Raw genomic sequence first — 22,611 nt, 5'->3', positions numbered from 1 at the left:
CTGGGGTTTTAGCTCAGCGGTAGAGTGCTCAGCTAGCATATGTGAGGCATTGGGTTTAATCCTCAGCACCACATTAAAAAATGTGTATTAAAAATACATAAACAAAATAAAGGTATTGTGTCCATCTACAACTAAAAAAAATTTAAAAAAATACTAAGTCAAACTGTTGTTTGAAATAGGTTTTCCTCCAACCAAGAATAAAAATTTAAATTAGTTTGGAGTTTAATTTACAAACTTAAAAATAACCTTCCCCATATTCCATAAAATTGCAATTTATAGTTTAAATAAAATATTTTTGTAGGTGAGATTCATATGCTAATGTTCTTGAGTTTTGATTTTCTTACTTTAAAAATCTATTTTTATTCAAGTTGGCATTTCTTTCAATAAAAGAAAAATTGTTCTGATGTTATTTATCATTGCTTCTGGTGTTTAAGAAGCCACTGAAAATTTCTGCTTCCTGCAATTTTCCATTTCATAGAAATATAGTGAGACCAATAGATTGATATAATGAGTTAAACCAAATGGCTTAGAGAGGGGCATGTTGGGTAAACATGGACTGTTCCTCAGAACAGAACATGGACATAAATATCAAACACACATCCTCTTGTTAGGACTAAGATTTTTGACATTCATATTGGATAAATACTTAGGAGAATCTGAGACATAATAATAATGATGAAGATCAGGTACACTAGCTACTTGACTTAACATATTTTATGTGCCAGACATTCTTGTGAGATGCTTACGAAGTACACATTTTGTGAATTTTCACATTTGTTCCCAAAGCAATTATTAATATTCCTATTTTGGAGATGAAGGAAACTAAGGCTCAGAAAGATCAAACTCCTCAGGTTCTCATACTTAGTTAACTGGCAGAACCAGGACTGCATTGTAGGTCTATATGGCCTCTAACACTGCTTCTTGCCATTACATCATTTTACATTGAAAATCAACATCCTTCCTTAATTTGCTCTGCTTTACTCTAGTTATTCTGATATTAACTTGAAACCTCTACAATGTCTTTTAAATAGGAAAGTTTCTTATTCTTATTAGGATTATTTCTTCACACTATTATTTCCCATAATATGTAGAAATGGTAATGGTTTCATGCAATGTACTTTTCCACCTAGCTATTTGAAATAATTGTTAAAATTAATCAAATTACAGAAGTAATTGCCAAATTTTGATTTTATTTTCCTTGTCTGCAAAACAGACTTCATAATAGATACTTGTGAATATAAATTAATAACTTTTACATTACCAAGCATAAAAAAGATATCATGTAATTAGGTGCATTGAAAACATAAAAACCTTTTCCTTCTTCTATTATTGGATTATATTGAAAGTTGTAAAAGACGTATTTACCCCTGCCCCACTGGAAAAACAAAACAAAACAAAAATGCGGGGCTGCGGATGTGGATCAAGTGGTAGCACGCTCGCCTGGCATGGTGCCGCCTGGGTTCCATCCTCAGCACCACAAACAAACAAAGATGTTGTGTCTGCTGAAAACTAAAAAAAAATAAATATTAAAATTCTCTCTTTCTCTCTCTCTCTCTCTCTCTCTCTCTCTCTCTCTCTCTCTCTCTTTAAAAAAAATGCTGGCAAAGATGTGGAGAAAAAAGAACTCTCATATACTATTGGTGAGGAAGTAAGTTAGTACATCCTTTGGAGAACAGTGTAGAGGTTTCTCAAAAAAAAAAATAGATCTATCATACAACCTAGCTATTCCACTTTTGGATATAAACCCAAAAGAAATGAAATCATTACAATAAAGAGATACTTTCATGCCCATATTTATTGTAGAACTATTCACAATAGCTTGGGAATCAGCCTCAGTATCCATCCACTGATGAATGGATAAAGATTATGTGGTACATAAACACAATGGAAAATTATTCAGCCATAAAAAATGAAATTCTATCATTTGCAGCAAAAATGAATGGAACTGGAAAAAAATTATGTTAAGTGAAATAATCCAGGCACAAAAAGGCACGCACTACATGTTTTTTTTCTCTCATGTGGAAGCTAAGAAAAGTTGTCCTGAATGTAGAATAATGGTTAATAGAGGTTGGGAAGGGTGTGGGGAGTGGTAGATAAATGGAGGATGGACTAAATTGGTTCACAGTGTATGCATGTGTTGAAATAGTACACCAAACCACATCAATATGTACAATTAATACACATTCACCAAAAACAAAATACAAAAACATTTTGAAAAGACAGTTTTGCTCAAACATTTTTTGTTTAAAAATATTATTTTAATATAAATATGTAAATGACTATGGATCAAAGATAATTAATTCTTCCCAAACCAAAAATGGATAAATTTTGTGTAAGACAGAACTAGAAATTCTTACTTTTTTTGAAAATAGGTCATTTTGAAACAGAATTTTATTATCTACCAAATTTGTTTCTACTGGAAAAGAGAAAAATTGTTTCTTTTATCAATAATATGCCAATTAAAAATACATAACAGAATGTATACAACACAAATTTCTTTAGTTAATTTCAATGATTGCTGTAATTTTGCTCTAACTGAAGAGTATTAACATACCTTGTCACCTCGGGTACACAGAAATCTCAGTTTCTTAATTGATCTGCGTTTCAGCTCATTTTCCAGAGCCCTTGATTGCAAAGAACGCGCTTCAATGGCCTTTTGGCCCCATCCTGTGGTTCGCTGGGAACACTCAAAAGCTAAAATACAAATGATGAATATCAGAAAATCACAAAATCTTTTTGTCAGTGATAGAAAATTAAAATCACAATCAATGTTTGATTATTTTGCTTCATTCCTACATTTCAGGTTAACCCATCCCTTTTCCCCCTTCTTCTATGATTTGGCCATTTTGCTGTTCAACAGTGTTTTCAAGCTAGCTATTTTAAGGCACCATCGTGACCAACACTGAATTACTAGATCTCTATTAATTCTTGTATTCATTTTCTCTAAGACCACAGAAAAAGTCAAAGATTAATTCTACCTTCTTTGTATAAATCTAAGTCTATTCACTGGTATTCTTTAATAGTCTAAGTGGCTAATAAGAATTTCTAATAAGGGTTCATATCTGTGCTTGTGTGACACACATGGAAACTTAATTCCTAAAAATTAAAAGTGTTAAAATGATTTGTTCAAATAATTACTTTGGCAACCTTAATATAATTGAATAAGTTACCATGTTATAAGCATAACCAATGCTAATTTGACACTTTTAAGGCTTTTTCCTGCTCGAGAAATTTTTATTAAGATCTTAACTATTTTAGCCCTGTTTTATAATACTTTGTGACAATATAGATTATGACAAAAATTGCCTTAAAGCAGAAAACTTAATTATGTAGATAACCACACAGTCATCTGGTGTTGTATGGTATTTTGTGGTATTGGGAGCAGCAAAATCATTAAATGTTTAAATTTCAAGATGCTATTCTTTATATATTTTGTAGGGAAAATTCCATAGCTAAATTAAATCATGACATTTAAAATAATATCAAGATTTGTAACTCAAGTGAAAATAGTATAGAAAACACAAAATAAAACAATTTCATTCTTACATTAGCATGATTTACATCAGAATTCATTAATTTGACTTTCCATTTTTTTCTGTTTTGAAGGAAATAAATTCTGCTTGATATGAGTATAGGTCTTTTAATTTTTCTCTTATCTTTCAAAGTTTCTAAGATGACTTTGTTTAAACCCAAATTTACCTGACCTATATATGAATACATTAAATATACATAAAAGAAGATGTAAATCTAATTCACCATGTAGTGCTATTTACCATACAACATTTAAAAAAATATTTATTTAGTTGTAGATAAACATACCGTATCTTTATTTATTTTTATGTGGTGCTGTGGATCGAACCCAGTGCCTCACACATTCGAGGCAAGCACTTTACCACTGAGCTATAGTCCCAGCACCTCCATATAATATTTTTAAAGAATTGTGATTTTGTAGATAAAATTTCCTATATGACCACAAAATATATTATTGTCTTTGCTCATATTAAGATTGAAGAACAAAAAATATCACCTTCATTATTTTTTTTAAAAAAATCTTGTTCCTTTCAAACTCTAAAAGTATCTAAGATTGGGACAAGATGGTCGACATGGTGTGCTACTTCACACCCTAAATTAATATACTTAGAAAGCTATATCAATTTAACTCCAAAAGATTTCAAAGTTGTGAGGGTCTGGCGGTACAGGCCTGTAATCCCAGCTTCTCAGGAGGATGACAATGTGAGGGTAGCCTGGGCAACTTAGTGAAACTCTGTCTCAAAAAATAAAAATAAAAAATAAAGGGCTGGGGTTGTAGGTCTATGGTGAAACCCTTCCTAGCAAGCATTGGGCCCTCTGTTGAATCCTCAGTTATCAGTGGGGGAAAAAATATTTCTTATGTGGCCTTTGATGCTGTTTTGTAGATTGATCCTGGTACCTCCACTATTCAACAGAGTTGTATTATCAAAAATATTTTGCAGTTTATATATTAAAATTTTAAATGTTCTTATATCAATTTAAAGGCGGTTTTTATTTTAACATAGAACTACAGCTTTTTGATAGCTTTCATGATTTTTTTTTTTTTTTTTTGGCACTGAGGATTGAAACCCGGGATGCTTTACTACTGAACTATATCCCTAGTCCTTTTCAGTTTTCATTTTGAGACAAGGTCTTGCTAAATTGCTTAGGGACTAGCACTTGAGAGACCCTCCTGACTCAGCTGCCCAAGTCTCTGGATTACAGGTGTACGCCCCAGCACCAGGCTCACTCATTCACATGAGCTTATTTCCCTCCTTTCTTTCCTTTTCCTCCTTATTTCTATTTCAGCTTTATTATTTCTTATTAAAATTATTAATGCATATTGTTTTAGAAACTATAAAACTTCATATGAAAATAGATAATTTAAATGATTTCTACTGTCATGTATAACTAATTAGGAAAAAATAGAAAAAATAAATCTTCAAAACTGTAAAAAAAAAAAAGAGGGTGGGAGGGAAAGGGAGGGGACAGGGGATTAGCAAGGATGATGGAATGTGATGGACATCATTATCCAAAGTACATATATGAAGACAAAATTTGGGTGTCAACATACATTATATACAGAGATATGAAAAATGGTGGTATATATGTGTAATAAGAATTGTAATGCAAAAAAACAAAGCATATGTATGAAGACATGAATTGCGTGAACATACTTTATATACAAAGATGAAAGATTGTGCTCTATATGTGTAATAAGAATTGTAATGCATTCTGCTGTCATGTTTTTTAAAAATAAAATCAATAAAAAATGTAAAAAAAAAGAACTCATGAAGAAAATTTTGAACTTTTATAAAAAAGACTTTTTTTTTTTTTAATCAAGGATGGAAACCAGGGGCACTTTACCACTGAGCTACATTACATTCCCAGCCCTTTTAATACTTTATTTAAAAATTTGAAACAGGGTCTCCCTAAGTTATTTAGGGCCTTGCTAAGTTGCTGAGGCTGGCCTCAAACTTGAGACCCTCCTGCCTCAGCATCCCAAGTTGCTGGGGCTACAGGCATGTGCCACCGTGTTCTGTAAAAATGACTTTCACATGCAGTGTGAGCAAAGAATCCCTAAAATAAAATTATCAAACATTCATTATCTTCTGCCCCCTTTAATATTGCAATTCAAACTAATTTTGTTTATAAAATTGACATTAAAGTTATAATTAAATTGCTATTATATTTTGATTCAGAAAGTAGCTGTCCTGCAGGAACTTTGTAAGTCTTATTTCAGACTGGAATTAAAACCACTCCAGATTATAGAGAAGAAACAAGTGACCTGAGCAATGGGAACAAGTAATAGATATTTTTTTTTTACCCATGTAACTACTTCATTAAAAAGGGCATTTTGGGGGCTGAGGTTGTGGCTCAGTAGTAGAGCACTCACCTAGCACATGTGAGGTGCTGGGTTCGATCCTCAGCACCATATAAAAATAAAAACAAATAAAAAAATAAAGGTATTGTGTCCAACTACAATAAATAAATAAATAAATAAATGGCATTTTTGTCAACAATCACATACAGAAAAAGACTTTCTAAACTTAATGCACAGGCTACTTGCTGATTCCAAGTATACAGCTAATTTCTATCTTAATACTGAAACACATAAGTCTGCCACTTAAACAAGCTACTAAGCTAGTTTGCTTTCTGAAATAGAACTTACTCAGTGATTTGAAAGTGGGAACACTTAGTAAAACTTTCTGTAATTGTTATGTTTCTGTATATTTGTTTGAAAATGTAGATCAATGATCTTATTGATGTCATTGTCAAAGGCATTTACCACATGAAAATGTAAAATTTATATACAGGAAATCTGGATCTGGGCAAGTCTTAAAAAGCAAAGTAATTGTTTTTAGACAGAAAAATAGAATAATTGATTTCCTTAATATCAGTGTTGTGATATAATATATTCTCAATATATCCTTAATACTTAAACCAAAATATAAAGTGTCTATAGCACTATGATTTACTTTACATGTAGATGTCTTTCAAATTCTAGTACCTTAAGATGACTTTTTGGTTTAGGTGAGAAATTTTCCTGCCTAAGTATAAGAACTATACAAGATGACTTTTCAAGATCTCTTTTATTGCTGTGATTGTCTAGTGGCATAAATATAGGCATATCTTGAGTTCCCAAATTTAAACTGAATTACCTTATTCCAATTTGTAATATATTGATCACAAAAGTATTACTATAAAGGTTATAGCATGATTATTTTTTTTCACTTTCTTTTGCCTGAGATCTGTCAATTATACTGTAAGCATTTATCTCTGTCAATTAAAATGGTTTGATATCCTCTGTGAATTCTTACCTTGCTGAGGAAAATGGAGCATGTTTTCAGGACAATTCTGAACTATGTACGCAAATCATAAAAGATTCTGCAGATGCAATGCAAAGTGCCATCATTCCATAGGAAAACAATGTCCATTATAAACAGTTCTTTCAAACTGATCCTTAAAGCCACTGCAGGATAATTTTCAGCCATTTTTTTTTTGAGATTTCAGAGGTTTAAGGCTTCTATCTGGATAAAGTACCTTTTTCTCTCTCAGTCTCTCTCTCCTTTCTCTGTTCTTCTCTACACACACACACACACACACACACACACACACACCCCTTCCTTCTTCCTTTATTTGGTTCATTAAACTCCTCTTTCCTTTGGGAATAGTTATTCTCCAATTAATCATTCTACCCTCTCTAATATTTTTACTTTGCATTCTGGTCTCTATCTGGAATCACTTGTATAGTCATCATGCCTCAAAAATATGAATAAGAATCTCAAATTATTTGGATTTCTCAGTCTTGTAGTAAGTTGTTCACTGGTTAGGAAGAAAAAATGTCCTGGTTTAAAGAAGATTCAAAAGGTTGTTACCTCTATGTTGCCATCTGGGTGGTACCTAATAGGTATCAAGGTCAGACATATTTCTTTTTTCTAAATGATGTGATTCTTCACAGGCACATCACTCACTGAAGGTAACACTACTGACTATACAAAAGAGAAATATTTGGCTCTTCTTTGACTGGAAGCTTCCTAAGATAAAGGTAAGCCCCCCAAATCCTTGTGATGGAAAGAAGCATTTTCAATGTTTGTGTAAAGATTGCAAGCAAAGGGAGTTTAAGCAAAATTATAGATTATTGTGGAGGGAATTAGTTTCTATTTCAATTATACAACTGTTTCAAATGAACCACTCAGAAAACCCAAATTAGTCTCTTTTTGGTATTCTTCATGAATGTGCTAAGCATATCACAAAAAATTGCTTCATTTTACTAAGGGAATACATGTGCAGGATTCCAAATTAACACTCTGTACCTTGAGAATATAATAATTCAGGAAATCTTCACTTAGGACACATATTTATCCTTGAAAAACTTATTTGGTATCATATGAAATAATAATCAATTGTATACATACCAACAGAGGACGGTATGTCTTTCCATACTTCAAGGATCTTCTTGAAGAGGTGTTCATTTGCTTCCACAGAGAGAGCTTCAGCGTTGAAGGTGAGCATCATGCCAATTCCCAAGGAATCAGGTAAAATGATGATATTCTGTGGTATAATGAGTTCCAAGGGCTGGAATTATGTTTCATAAAAAATTATATGTTCAACATTTTACCACTACTATTGTAATTGAAGCAGCTTGGCTGAGCAATAAAGATCAAAGAGATTCAAAGTGTAGGAAGGAAGGTAACAAAAGAGTTGCTTTCCTTATGCCATAATGTGATCACTATTTAATATTTTCCTTTTTATTTAGGAGAAAGAATGGTTTGAAAAAATAAGAGATACATTTCCTAATACAGAGAAATTGGTTTAAATTACACAAAGTATAATGTATAGTTATTGAAAAAAAATAGACAAGAGACTTGGATTTAAGTTTCATTTCAGAAATAATTTGATGAATAATTTGATAATGAATGTGTCCACCAAGTAATGAGTACACAATCCTTGGTTGTCAGTAAAATTTGTTAAAATAAAAATAGAAAATAAACCTAAAAATAGCTTGAGCTTAACACACTTATAAGGGGCAACTTTATATTCATCATAGCTTGAAATATAATAGTCATAAACCTTTGCAAAAAATGTAGAATTTCTTATCAAATTTTCATAATCTTAAAAATCGGTTGAATACAAGATTCAGAGATGTATTAGGTAGTATAAGAGGAAATACTAAGAAATATCTAAGTACTTCCAAATTTCATGATGCATAAAATGTGACAAAATTGGCTTAAACTACAGATATTCCCTGATAATGAACAATTGTGTTCTTTTCTCCAAATTAGAAGGTAAAAAAAAAAAAAAAAGATCAAAAGCTATACTTGCCAAACCCAGCGTACTCAGACCAAGGGCTTGAGGCCATGTCTCAGCAACAACAATCCTTAAAACTAAAATGGGGATCCAGAGGCGAAAAGCAATTTTAATACGCTCCCTGGGCACTTGCATGAGCAATTGAATCAGGAAAGAGATGAATGAAGAGAATAAAAGAAAATTGCAAGAAAGAAGTTTGTCTCAGTAAAATCTGTAAACAATAAAACTGGACTGCTGCAAATCGAGACAGACTCTGAGGTTATTATCTTCTTTCTGAAGTAACCAGATATTCTGTAGCACACGTGGCTCCCTTGTAACATTACATGTTTTATAATCTAGAACTCTTGAAAAGTTATTATTTTTAGTACATTCTGTTTCAGAAGACACCCCTTGTCTCCCTTAGAGTCAGCTTTCTTTTAATGGGTCAAGATACTAGGGCATTCTTCTAAAAATATTTTTGAATATATATAAGGTATCCTAATTAGGTCAGAACATGACTTTTAAAAATGCATCATTTCTCATTGTAGCTTCCACAGTAATTAATGAATTTATTCAAAAATGAAATATTTTTTGTTTTTTCATCAGGTGAAACACTGAGTTAAACTTCTTGAATGACTTTTCAAATAAATATAAACTTGGACCAATGCTGCAATGTTCAATATTGCCCTGTATTCTAAATAAATTCTCTTTGACCCACATAAAAAGTAAGATGCAGAAATCTATAAAAATGTAATACAATATTCACAATATATAAAAGAATAATATAATATTCATATCAAAATTATTTTGACCTTATATCTAAGTGGTTTTATCTGAGGTTGGTTCAGTATTTTTCACATTATAAACATGGTAAGTTGCATATAATCATAGAAAATCACTGGTGATCAGCTAATTATTATTAATATAAGCAAAATCCTTTAAAAAGTATTCATTAATGTACTGACAATTGATCCATGTAATTTATTACAGAGGTATGAGATGATTCTGAAGGCTATTCAAAAATATCACATCTATACTAATTTAATAGTGTGTACAATTTTTCTCCAGGAATTTTTATACCATGCTAAGCTGTTATGATTTTAATTGTTAATAAATGGGAATTAAAAAAATAGTTGATGTAAAAAAAGGTGATACAGGCTTTCCTTTTAAATGTAATTTTCAACAGGAAAATCAGCATTGCCACCTTCAAATTTTAGACAAAGAATTGTGTTTTGTATGGTGTGCATGTAGGGGTATTATATTATATTTAAGTATTTTATGTAAATTATGTGAGTATATTTTTAAAACAATTCATATTTTAGGTGCTGCACCATATTTTCACTACTTAAGAGTTTAGGTACATTTGCTTTTGCAATGCTGAACCCTTTGATCAGAAATTAAAAGTGTAAGTGGTATGATAAAACAACATTTTATGATAATTTACTATGTACCACTGTTAAAGTAATGCAATAAAAGAGGATATACATAACAATTCCATGATACTGTCATTGCATTTTAAAAAATCTATTAATATATTGTGGGGTACAGAAGGACTAAGGCAAGGACTTCAAACTCAAATACCTCTTAGGGCTAATTATTATAAATATGGAAAGATATATAGATAGAGATTGTAGAGCATATATCCTATCTAAATGCTCTACAATTTCTATCTAAAAAGGGGCAAGTATAAATCAGTTCAAGTTGACAGTGGCCAGTTAGTAACATGGGCCTGAGGTTTCCAGGTATTCCAGTTTATCAATAGAAGTACAGATTTTAGATGTAAACTTTACTTATTAAAAAATAAGCCAGGTGATAGACAAACAAAATATTTCTGCAGAATAAACTCAGCTATCTGGACTCAGAAGTCATCAGTGATGTTTGTTTAAGTGTGACCACTTTATGGAAATCTATACTTACATTTTAGGTCTCCATTCAAGTATAGATATTGTTACTCACATGTTTGAACCTTTCAGTTTTGATGGTTGTAAATATTCAGTGTTATACAATAATATCTAGGGATCTGAGAGTAGTATCTTACATTATTTGGCAGGGTCACATCAGACATAACTTCAGATTCTGCATCGATGATGTGATATCCATCTGCTGAGCTGAAGAAAATCTTTAGTGTTTTCTCAGAACCAATAGCCAGGTCAACTGTCACTGGCTTATGACCAAGAGTTGGAAATACCTGAAAATATAAAAACAAGTATGGCCAAAAGGCATTCGAACTAAGGTAAAAATTTCCCCACTCTTTTCCAGGTTTGTAGGTTTATAAAACCCAGGTTAATTTTCAAAATTGCATATTGTATTTAAAGACCTATGTATTAGAACTTTTCTTAGGTCTGTTACAACAACAAAGACAAATATATTTAGGTTCTAAATATTGTTTCCCTTCAAATATCAAAATGCTAATGATTGTAAGAGCCTCATATGCCCCTGCACTGTTTGCTGTCTTTAAGTTTCTTGCCTTGAGCTTCAGCAAATGAAGGAGCTCATCTGGTCTCTTAAACCGGTTTGCTGGATCAGCTGCCTGTATTTTTGCCAGTATTCGTATATAGGCTTCATAGGACATGTAGTCTCCTTCGGAGTCTGCTGATTGATCAATGCATACTTGATAAGGAATGAAAAAGGCCATAAATGTTAACCTACTATAGACTGGGTGTAACCTAGGCTCTATGGTTTCTAATCCAAGGAAACAAAAGGCCAATCAGGATTCATTGCCATGATCAGGTCACCATGGAGGACTGAGCATCACAGGATTCACCATACTGTAGTCATGAGTTGGAATTCAAGAACTGGAGTGAGGACTTGGACAGGAACTGTGTATGAGGCTATACAGATTGTTGGTACTTATCTCTTTTGTTTTCCATTTCATACCAGGTAGCTCTGACCAATCAGCAGACACCCAAGAACAAACCCATATCCAAACACTGACAGCAGGGCCAAAGCCCAATTTAGGAAGATCAGTCAGGGATGTGATTTGTCAGGACACACCCAGACTATCTATGTAGTAAACTATGCTCTTTTATTAAAAAAAAAAAGAAAAACAGTTATGTGATGTTTTGGACTACAAAACAGACCATGTAAACAGATCCTATTCTAAGATACAAAAGTAGTATGTGAATACCTTACTGAGGTCTATCAGGATGTGTGCATATCAGCACTTTGTAAAAATCCATCTATGGACCAACTAGTTCAATAGTGACTGGAACATTTGCTAAAAATATAGATTGACAGGCCCTACTCCAGACCTGAAATTTAGCCTGGGGTTGAGTCTGAGATCTAAATGTCTAACAAATTCTCCAGGCAATTCTGATGCATATCCAGGTTAAGAGGTATTTGACTTGATAGAACACTGCCATTCCATTAATCAGCCCTCATTATAATGGAGTATATACAAAATAATATTATTTAAGTGAAATTCTGTAGCATTGTAATTAAATTATATACAGTACTCTGTTTATGTGATGTGATTTAAAAAAATCACCAGCATCTTGTTTGGAATATTAAATGATTCCCTTCCTTGGCTGATCCATAAAAGTCCAATTAAACCATAATAAAATGAAAAAATGAATAAGCCTAACCACTAATATGTCTTACAATAGTTTAGAGAGAAATGTACTTAGAGTTCCAGTTTGGAAGGAATGAAGACCCACCCATTTCCTACATAACCCCACCTATTGTAGGTATGGTAACTGGAGCAAAGGTTTTCTCTTCTCTCCTTCTTCTTCCAATGGTGTTCCTCCTTCGACCATCTTCACACAATTTCTTACCTTCCCTCTACTCCCCCACCCAACTAAAGAGAAAACAGGGATTTTTTCAGATTCAAGTCATTTGGTGTAGCATCTGAGGTCTATATTTGGGCATCTATAAGTAGAGATCTTCATGTTGACTACAGGAATTGGGAGTGAGAAGCTGGTGTGGAGGTCCTGTGAAGACAAGGGTAAGGGATTTCCCTCACATTCTCACTTGCTGTGGTGCCTGTGGATTATCTAAGAAAGGGTTAAATGATAATTATTGATATGATACATTCCAACTGTAAAATAATGGTATATATATATTTTTTTTTTCTTATATGCATTCAAAAATATTGTGCTTTTTAAAACAACTTCTTCTCAAAAGAACACTGTCATGATCCAAAGGAAAAAGAGATCACTTACTTTAATAGCAGTGCTTTCATCAAAGGACTTTGGTGCCCATGCATAAAGATGAATTGATGATTTCAAAGCAATTGCAATGTATGTTGTTTCTTCATGTTGGACTACAATAATAAAATAAAATAAATAACAATGCCACAGAATCAACAAGAACATTCAAGTGGTTTTGTTATTGAAAATGTCATAACCACTTAGTGAGTGCACAAAGTGTATAATTTTAGAAAAATCTACTTGGTTACAATTTAATGTCCCAAAATGTAATTAGATTACTATCTATTTTTATGGAGTTTCTGCATTAGCTTTCAAGAGAATTCTAAATTGTCCACTGAAAGCTACAGAACACTGATGAAAGAAATTATGGACCTAAATAAATGGAAAAACTTTCCATGTTCATGGTAGACTTAATATTGTTAAGACAGCAACACTATCCAACAAAATCTCTATAGAATCAATGAAATTGCTAAAATCCCAATGCCCTTTTTTATTAGAAATGATTATTTTCACATGAAATTGTAAGTTGTTCCGAGTAACTAAAACAATCTTTAAAATCAAATTTGGAAGGCATACATTTTCTGATTTCAAACAATTTCATTCACAAAACCCTAAAAAATACTTGAGACTCAATCAAATCAAGTAGGTGAAAGCCCTCTATAATGAAAACTATGGAATACCAGAAAAAGAAATTGAAGATGACCTTGGAAGATAGAGACTACATATGTTCTTGAGTAGGCATAACTAGTATTGTCAAAATGGCCATGCTACCAAAAACAATCTGTAGATTCAATGCAATTCCAATATAAATGCCATAACATTTCTAACAGAACTAGAAAAAAGTCCTAAAATTCATATGGAAGAATAAAAGATCCAGAATAGTCAAAACTATCCTGAGCAATAAGAGTGATATGAAAGTTTCACACTACCTGATCTCAAATTATACTACAGAGCTATAGTAACAAAAGCAGAATGGTATTGGCATAAAACCAAACATGAAGACCAATGAAATAGAATAGAAAACACAGAGATAAATCCACATAAGTACATTCATCTGATCCTTGACAAAAGTGCCAAAAACACACATTGAAGAAAAGTTAGCCTTTTTAACAAATTGTGCTATGGAAACTTGATATCCCTATATAGAAGAATGAAACTAGATCAACTGATGAATGGATAACAAAAGGACAAAAGATGATATATCTGTACAAAGCAGTACTATACATGTGTAAAGAGTAATGAAGTGAATAATTAATAAGCACTTTAAATTGATACATTTCATAATATATAAATTATGCAACAGGACCATAAACATCATATGGATGTATATGCTTGCTCTCAACCCTTCTGATTCTCATGGAATATGTTTTATTGATAGATTCATACTTTATGTTAAACCCCTCTTCCTTGGTTATATTATGTTTGGGATATGTGATATTCCCCAAAACCTCATGTGTGAGACAATGCAAGAAAAGAGTGATTTGGTTAGATTATAAGAGTTGTGGATTAATCCTCTTGAATGGATTCACTGAGTGGTGAAATCTGGCAGGTAGGTTAGGCTGGAGGAGGTAGGTCACTGGGGGAATGCCTTTGTAGTGTATATTTTGTCCCAGATGAGCAGAACTCTCTCTTCTTCCTGCCTATATTGTCTTGAGATGCTTTCCCCTGCCATGCCCTTCTTCCATGGTGTTCTGGTTCACCTTAGGCCCAGAGCAATAGAGTAGGCTCACTATGGACAAACCTCTGAAACTATGAGCCCAAACAAACTTTCCTCTTCTCTGTTGTTTTTGTCAGGTCTTTTGGTCACAGTGACAGTAAAGCTGACTAAAACAGCTGGAATATTGATTAGTTTTCTCTCTCTCTTCTCTCCACTTTTTCTGAGTCTAGCTTACTCTTTTTTATTCTTTTGGTACTAGGGATTGAACTCCAGGGCACTTGACCACTGAGCTACATCCCTAGCCCCATTTTGTATATTATTCAGAGACAGGGTCTCACTGAGATGCTTAGGACCTCACTAAATTGCTGAGGCTGGCTTTGAACTCATGATCCTTCTGTCTCAGCCTCCTGAGTCACTGGAATTACAGGCATACACCACCACACCCAGCTGGCTTACTCTTTCATTTTCTTTTTTATCATTTCTAAACAGGTCAAAGAAATATGATTAATAAACCAACAACAATGGGCTAGGGTTGTGGCTCAATGGTAGAGCACTTGCCTAGCACATGTGAGGCACTGGGTTCGATCCTCAGTACCACATATAAATAAGTAACTAAAATAAAGGTATTGGGTCCATGTGCAAATGAAAATATTTTTTAAAATCCACCAACAAGTATTCTTGGTTAAGCGAAACCTTCCTATCAATTTTATATGGAGAAATAATTGGTGCCCCTCCATTATTTTATGAATCTTGGAAGGCTATGAAAATACCACTAACTATGATTGATCCATTGCTATACTCCTATATGAAGCTGCTACCAGTCTACCTGTCAATGAGTCACATGGTTTACTGTTATTGTTCTGAGTTCTAGGGTGAAATGGAACGGGGTCAGCCAGGAAAATTGGACTTAACTAGTCCAGACCTGAAGAGCACTGATTTACTAGATGGCTACCTTTATAATCAAGTCTTACTGAGATTAAAAAAAAAAAAATACAAATAATTGGAAGTAGTTCTGCAATATAAACTCCTATCTATGGATAACTTTCACCTCTGGGGATAGCAAATTTATATCATATGACTGGAGGAAAGTAGTGATATCAACAACTAGAAGAAAGTAGGGCATGTATTTAATCCTTTAGTTATCTAGGTCCTCAGTTTCCCTTTTAATTGATGTATGTACATATGTGGACATATTTGAAAACATATCCTGGGAAAGCCACTTTATACTCAGAGCAACAATGGTCAGTCTGAACAGAAATATTTTGTTGCAATACATATAATGCGATTTGAGCTATCACCCACCCATGTACCAGTTCACCTGATGGGGCAATCAGTGCTGGGGAAAAGAAGATAAAGAAGGCTGATAGTAGAGGGGATTTTCTTCAGAAATGAACCAGAATGGGATGATATTACTTAGCAGTTGTTTATAGCTGAAAGCAGAGTTCTGAGATCTTAGAGTTGCTACTCCATTTCATAGTGGATGCTTGTGAAGAGATTGAGGATATGAAAACATTATCTAACCAAATTGAAAACACTGATTATACTCATGAGTTCTGACAGTGGGAGCAAGAGTCAGCAAGTCTTAGAAGATTGTTTTTATGACTCATCATAAAATTTCCTAGTCAGTATTAAGAGGAATTCTATTTTATTGCCGATTCAAGGAAATAACCCACATGAATCTCTGCACATTGTAGAAGATACATCAAGAATATTTATATAGTTGAAACTATAGATAGGCAGGAAAAAAATCAGTTTAACTGGAATATTCAGGTTGAATGGGAAGGAAATAAAGATGAGGAAGTAAATCAAATTTAACTTCAATTGCTATTTTAGTTGGTCATAATTTTCTTATTAATAGCCAAGATTGTAGCAGAAAAGACCTGGAGGATGTCTCAATGAAATTCACAAATTGCTTCCGTTCTGTTTTGCCTTCCATGATTATGTACTTCACCAAATGAAAGGAAGCAACATTTCAATAGCTATAGTAAATATGAAATGGGACATACGGACACTGAAGTGTTCACAACCAGTCAACTTATCAATAGCTTTGCAAGCTTCTTCTGTCTTCAGCATTTCTTCTTGTCTTTTTTTACTTTCTGGATCATTATTCAAAATCTTGTTTCTCAGCCAAGTCAAATGATACACCCGAAGTCTGTTCTTACGGCCTGATGGATAAGATACAGTAGTTCAATTAAATCTATACTTTTTTTATATCTTAGAAGAATAAAAATTAAAGGTATTTTGCCTTTTAAAACAAATGTTTTCATGAAGGTAAAAATAACTTTTAACACACCACATAGTATCAGTGTCCCCTTCAGGATTTGGAAATGTGATAGCAAAGTCTTAGTGTATCAATTCCAACAGGTAGTTGAAGTGTCTACTAACTACCTCTAAGCCAGTCTAAAGTGACATCTAAAACATTTCTCTGGGACAGGTTATGGCTGCCACTAAGCAGGCAAAAAATCATTCATTCATTAGAAACTTGGAGTTTTACAAAGTCATGATCCCTCTAGGGTTCAGAGAGCTAGAAGTTGTCCCTGATAACGTGTGTATATGAGAGGGATGTCTGAATATTGACTGTTTAGGCATTTAGTTCCATTAAGATAAATTTCTTTGAATTCTATCATTCTAGCATGCTTATAACAGAGTTGGATAGTTTTATTGTTTTTAACCCAGTTTATATGTTTTATTATTTTTTATTTCTATTGATTTAATATATTTTTAATTTTTTTGATTTATACAAAATATTTGTACATATTTATGAAGTACAATGTGATATTTTGATTTATGTATACATCATGTAGTGATCAACTTGTAGTAATTAGCATAGCTATCAACTTAAACATCATTTTTAATGGTGAGTACATTTAATTCTTCAAACTGTTTTGACATATAAAATGCATTATTTATAATTATATTCATTCTGCTCTACCACAGTACAACATAATTTATTTCTCCTATTTAACTTTACCCATCATCTAATTATAACCATCAGACCCCTTGACCAATTTTTTCCCTTTCCCCCTATTTAACCCAGTCTCTGTTAACCACTATTATACATTTCACTTTTATGAGATCAACTTTTTAGGTTCTACTTAAGTGAGATAATACCTTTAATATTAGTTTCCTAATTATAAATCCCAGCAAATTTTTACAATTAATTAAAAAACATGGGCCATTAAAATTACACATTTCTTTCCCTAAAAATGATTTTATTTCTAGTGATTTTTAAGGTTTATATGATATTCATTTTATTTATTTATTTGATTATTTATTTATCTAGTTTTAGTTGTGGGTGGAAAGGACACCTTTGTTTTTTAATTTATTTTTATGTGGTGCTGAGGATCAAACCAGTACCTCACATTTGCTAGGCAAGCGCTCTAGTATTGAGCTACGTTCCCTGTCCTGGTTTATAATATTTCTAATCCCAACAATAGAATTCTTACTTATATGATTAATATGTTTTAAATAAAGTTTTTATAGCAGTATTAGGGTTCTATTCTTAAATGGTAAATCAAACTATTGAGTATCTCTCAATACTTATAATCTTAGTACTATTGTAATTAAAAATAATACACATTAAAGAGAAGCTCAACCATTAAGGAGGGTACATTTGGGTTAGAGAATACTAGAACACTAAAAAAGAAAGAAATCTGGGGCTGGAGATGTGGCTCAAGCAGTAGCGCGCTCACCTGGCATGCGCAGGATGCTGGGTTCGATCCTCAGCACCACATAAAAAATATAGATGTTGTGTCCACCGAAAACTAAAAAATAAATAAATATTAAAAAATTCTCTCTCTCTCTTTAAAAAAATAAAGAAATCTGTTCTCTAGATGTTTACTCTCTTAGGTACCCAGATGTAAAAAATCTAAATATTGCTTCTGTAATCAAATAATTATAAATGAATGTTGACAAAAGTGACTTAAAAAAACATGAGCTCTGAGCATACCTATAAAGGGTTTTCTACCCTAATTCAAATTAAATCAAATTGACCTTATTTAGAAATACACATTATCAGTATGTGCATGGCAATTTGCATACTAATATATATTTTACACACATATTTATATTATAAAATACATAATTCAGATAAATAACTATGATTAGCATGAGCTTATTCTGTATGAAACCTATTTCTTCAACTTTTCCTTTTTTTGTCTGTCATCTTATGCCTATAGTCAAAATTAATGCTATTGCTGTTTTGATACCAGGTCCTTTTTAGTAATCTTTTTTATTTTATTTTTTGTACTGGAAATTGAACTCAGGGGCACTTGGCTACTGAGCCACTGAGGCACATTCCTAGTTTTTATTTTATTTTGTTTTATTTTATTTTTTGATACTGGAAATTGAACTCAGGGGCACTTGGCCACTGAACCACTGAGCCACATCCCTAGTGCTATTTTGTATTTTATTTAGAGACAGGGTTTCACTGAGTTGCTTAGCGCCTCACTTTTGCTGAGACTGGATTTGAACTCTCAATCCCCCTGTCTCAGCCTCCAGAGCCACTGGGATTATAGGCGTGCACCACCATGCCCAGCCTGTTTAGAAATCTTAATCACTATAACACCCATTTACTTGCTATCTCATAGTCAAAGATTCAAGGTTTACCAAAACTAAGAAATCCAACTATTGTGTAGGGAAACTGTAGAGTTCTTTAAAAGGAAATCCATTGTTGTAACCAACCCTATCTTAGGCCTTTTGATAAGTTTGTGCTAGGGACAAACTTATTTAATACTCTATTATCTGTTCACTTTGTTCCTTGTTGCTTCTAACACATCAGAGAAAAGATATATGTTGGATTTTCATGTGATCAGGTGTGCATGAGTAGATGTGAATGACAGCTGTGAAGTTGTACAAGGCTACTTTGTAAAGAACCTGCAAGGAAGCAAATAGTGTGAGTTTTCATATCAATAACCTAAATTAGGTGTGCTGCAATCAAAGGAAGTTAGTTTCAGTTGTAAATAGATAAGAAAATACAAGTAGGAAAATCTGGTATCCCAATTAAAGGTTATATTTAAAGTGTTCTCTTATGAACACTTTCACCTGAGAAAGTCTTTAACCCAGTTTGCAGTCTAATTAATCTGCTTAATTATTCAGCTAATTTTAGTTCTTAAACAAACCAGAGATGGTAATCAGCAAATTGAGTGGCTCTACAACTTGAATCTGGCGAAATGGTCGTCGCTTTATAAGTTTAGTAATGTCTGCCTTTCCACTTCTGTCCATCAGATACAGATTAGATCGGGTTCCAAGAAGCAAATTGACTCCTGTTCAAGGATAAAAAAAAGAAATATACTATATTAAAACTCATTTTATATTTGCATTTATATTACATTTTTGCTACTCCATTGTGATGATCTATATAAAAGTGACTTTTAACATTTTTAGGCTAATGCTAATCAAATACTGTGTAACTACTTACTCTTTACTAACATACACATAACAAATGCATTGAAATACATAAAAAGATAGAAGATAATGATCTCAAGCAATATTCTATGGGATCATGTCTGGTATGCCACCTTGAAAATAGAATTGTACCTACATCTCAGCACCCTGTAGTAGCATCCCGAATTTTATTAAAATCAATTCTTTTTGAAAATTACTATTAAACATTCTTAGTGTAGCATATATAAAGATCTCAACTCAGTTCATTTCTCATCCATTACTGTAACTACAGGTTCTTATGTTTTTTAATATTTATTTTTTAGTTATAGGTGGACACAATATCTTTATTTTATTTTTATGTGGGGCTGAGGATCAAACCCAGTGCCTCACACATGCTAGGTGAGTGCTCTACCACTGAGTCACAACCCCAGCCTGGTTTGAATGTTTTTAAAATCATTATATGTAGATAATTTTTAAATTGAATAATTCTATATTTATGCAGATGTTAAAACTTTTACATTGCTAAATGCCTGTAAAATTAGTTCTTATCTTCATATACCTAAATTCGTATATTCTGTCTTTTATTTCTTGACTGGGTCTATTTGTTCATATATAAGCACTGTTTAAAGAACAAGGAGAGGACTGAAATAGAAGAAAGAACTGAAGTTAAAATACACTTAAAAGTACTGTGGCAGTTTTTCTCCATATACCAAGACTTAGGAGAAAATTGACCAAGTAATTAACAGGAGAAAACTTCAGTGTCTTCCATTTAGATAATGTTTGTGCTCTAAGGGTATAAGAAGGAAAAGACAAGTGTTTCTGCTTTCATTTTCCTACTCTGTCCTTCACCAAATCTCAAGCCAATGGCAAATTTTGAAACTGCATCTTCCTCCCAGAAGAGACTCAAGGAAGGAGGAGGAAGTATTGTAAATTTTCACTATAATTTTTATTATTCAAAATGTAAATCATTTCTTATAAAATGAATTAGTAGACATTAATCACATTTTTGAGTAGTTTCCAGACTGAAATGTTAAACGCCTTCTTATATTTGATACACTCAATTAGCAAAACTTTGGGGATAACATTTTTCTAAGTCAATTCATATAATATGCTTGCCACCATGTTCTAGTTTTAATTCAAAGCCCTATCTCCTATTCAATCATACATTAAGTAAAATCTATCAAACAGAAGTCAGAAGTTGGCATTTACTATGGATTTCTATCCTCCTTGCATTCATCAATTCTGCTTTATTTGTTATTCAACTGGCTTGAGGTAAAATACAGTCTCAATACCACCCATATGACTATAACTCTTCCGAAAAAAAGGATTGCGAAAGTTTAAGGCCTACAAATCTTCAAGAGTGTTTAAAATGAGATCCTGCAAAATCTTTTTTGTAAGACCTATTTAGCTATCTGTTATGGTATGTATCTGGAACGTCCCTCAAAAGCTCATGTGTGGAAAGCTTGGTCTCTAGGGCAACAATATACAGAGTTGGGGCTTTTCAGAAGGGACTGAATGTTGAGGGCTCTCATCTCATCAGTGGGTTAATTCATCTGATGGTTTAATAATTTGAATACACTACTGGGAGGTGGTAGAAACTGTAAGCAGGTGGGGCATGGTTGGAGGAAGTAGGTTGCTGAGGACTATATCTTGTCCATTGCCCCTTTTAAGAATTTAGGGACAGGTATTAAAAGAAATTACTAATCTATACATCATATGTGCTTGAGTGTTTCCACAAATGAGACTTCTGCCATAAATTGAGAAATTTTGTCCACCACATCCTTCTGATCTTTCTGCCTTGGATCCAGCCAGTCACGAATTGAAACCTCTGAAAACATGAGCCAAAATAAATCTTTACCCCCTCTAATCTGTCAGTATTTTGGTTGCAGCTAGAAAAAGCTAATTAACAGTATTATATGCTGAAAACTACTCTGTATTAGGAATACTAATCTTAAAATTTCAAATAATTATAATCTAGTCAAATTTTATATTTTATCTGAATTAATTAAGGTTAAAAAGAAAATAGAATAAAAATCAGGAGGAATCAATTAAATCATCAAATCACTTCTAAGAAAATACATTTTATTTGATTGATAATGGGTTGGTAATAATAAACAAATGTTTTACATCTATGATTTTCATGGGTTTGCTACGTAGATTTAAAAAGATTCTTTTAAAAACAACCAAATTTCAGAAATCAAACTTACCCCATAAAGAACCACAGAAGATCTCAGAAGTGAATTCCTTTTCATACATGTGAATTAGTGGTTTTTTACATGCAGGAGAGACATAGAGTGGGTTAACATTGACTTCAGAGGGTTGCTTAGGTGATTTTTCAGGTACTTCCACGAATCCAGCATATACTGTTAAGAATTAAGGGACAGGTATTAAAAGAAATTACTAATCTATACATTATATGTGCTTGAGTGTTTCCACAAATAAGACCCAGCCTAGAAAATATATTTTCATTTTTTTGTATTTTATTTTTACTGGAGGAGTCACTTTAGTAATTCATAAGCCATTGGACAACACAAATAATGATGGTTAAAATATATTCTTGAATATAGTTTTAAGTTATTGTGATTTTTAATGCAAAATAAATCCAATGAAGGACTCAATTTC

At 32.7% G+C, this 22,611-nt stretch overlaps 1 protein-coding gene and 1 long non-coding RNA gene across 20 annotated transcripts in view; one reads left to right on the top strand and one right to left on the bottom strand.

The window, feature by feature from the left end:
• The window catches only part of Nrk (Nik related kinase), a 128,516-nt gene that overhangs the window by 3,319 nt on the left and 102,586 nt on the right, over positions 1 to 22,611 (bottom strand). For 2 of the 6 annotated variants that reach the window (XM_058571612.1, XM_058571610.1), the window contains exons 21-29: positions 22,197 to 22,352; positions 19,725 to 19,868; positions 18,297 to 18,368; positions 16,611 to 16,769; positions 12,960 to 13,060; positions 10,838 to 10,987; positions 7,929 to 8,064; positions 2,555 to 2,694; positions 1,366 to 1,509 (exon numbers count right to left, since the gene is read on the bottom strand). In XM_058571612.1, the coding sequence (XP_058427595.1) occupies positions 1,366 to 1,509; positions 2,555 to 2,694; positions 7,929 to 8,064; positions 10,838 to 10,987; positions 12,960 to 13,060; positions 16,611 to 16,769; positions 18,297 to 18,368; positions 19,725 to 19,868; positions 22,197 to 22,352 (1,202 nt within the window). Of the gene's footprint in view, positions 1 to 1,365; positions 1,510 to 2,554; positions 2,695 to 7,928; positions 8,065 to 10,837; positions 10,988 to 11,266; positions 11,410 to 12,955; positions 13,061 to 16,610; positions 16,770 to 18,296; positions 18,369 to 19,724; positions 19,869 to 22,196; positions 22,353 to 22,611 lie in introns of all 6 variants that reach the window. The other 4 variants (XM_058571611.1, XM_058571613.1, XM_046420780.2 and 1 more) reach the window with 4 other exon arrangements.
• The window catches only part of LOC124076710 (uncharacterized), a 170,100-nt gene that overhangs the window by 53,624 nt on the left and 93,865 nt on the right, over positions 1 to 22,611 (top strand). For 6 of the 14 annotated variants that reach the window (XR_006846427.2, XR_006846423.2, XR_009224594.1 and 3 more), the window contains exons 4-6: positions 7,472 to 7,558; positions 7,935 to 8,017; positions 10,850 to 11,032. This is a non-coding gene — a long non-coding RNA (uncharacterized LOC124076710). Of the gene's footprint in view, positions 1 to 7,471; positions 7,559 to 7,934; positions 8,049 to 10,849; positions 16,648 to 22,611 lie in introns of those variants that run through there. The other 8 variants (XR_006846418.2, XR_006846425.2, XR_006846432.2 and 5 more) reach the window with 6 other exon arrangements.

The sequence above is a fragment of the Marmota monax genome, unplaced genomic scaffold (assembly GCF_021218885.2).
Source record: "Marmota monax isolate L192 unplaced genomic scaffold, Marmota_monax_Labrador192_F-V1.1 WCK01_AAM20220418_F8-fsc00050, whole genome shotgun sequence".
Taxonomy (NCBI): domain Eukaryota; kingdom Metazoa; phylum Chordata; class Mammalia; order Rodentia; family Sciuridae; genus Marmota; species Marmota monax.
The sequence above is the reverse complement of the archived record's forward strand: the minus strand, read 5'-3'. Positions and strand labels throughout refer to the sequence as shown.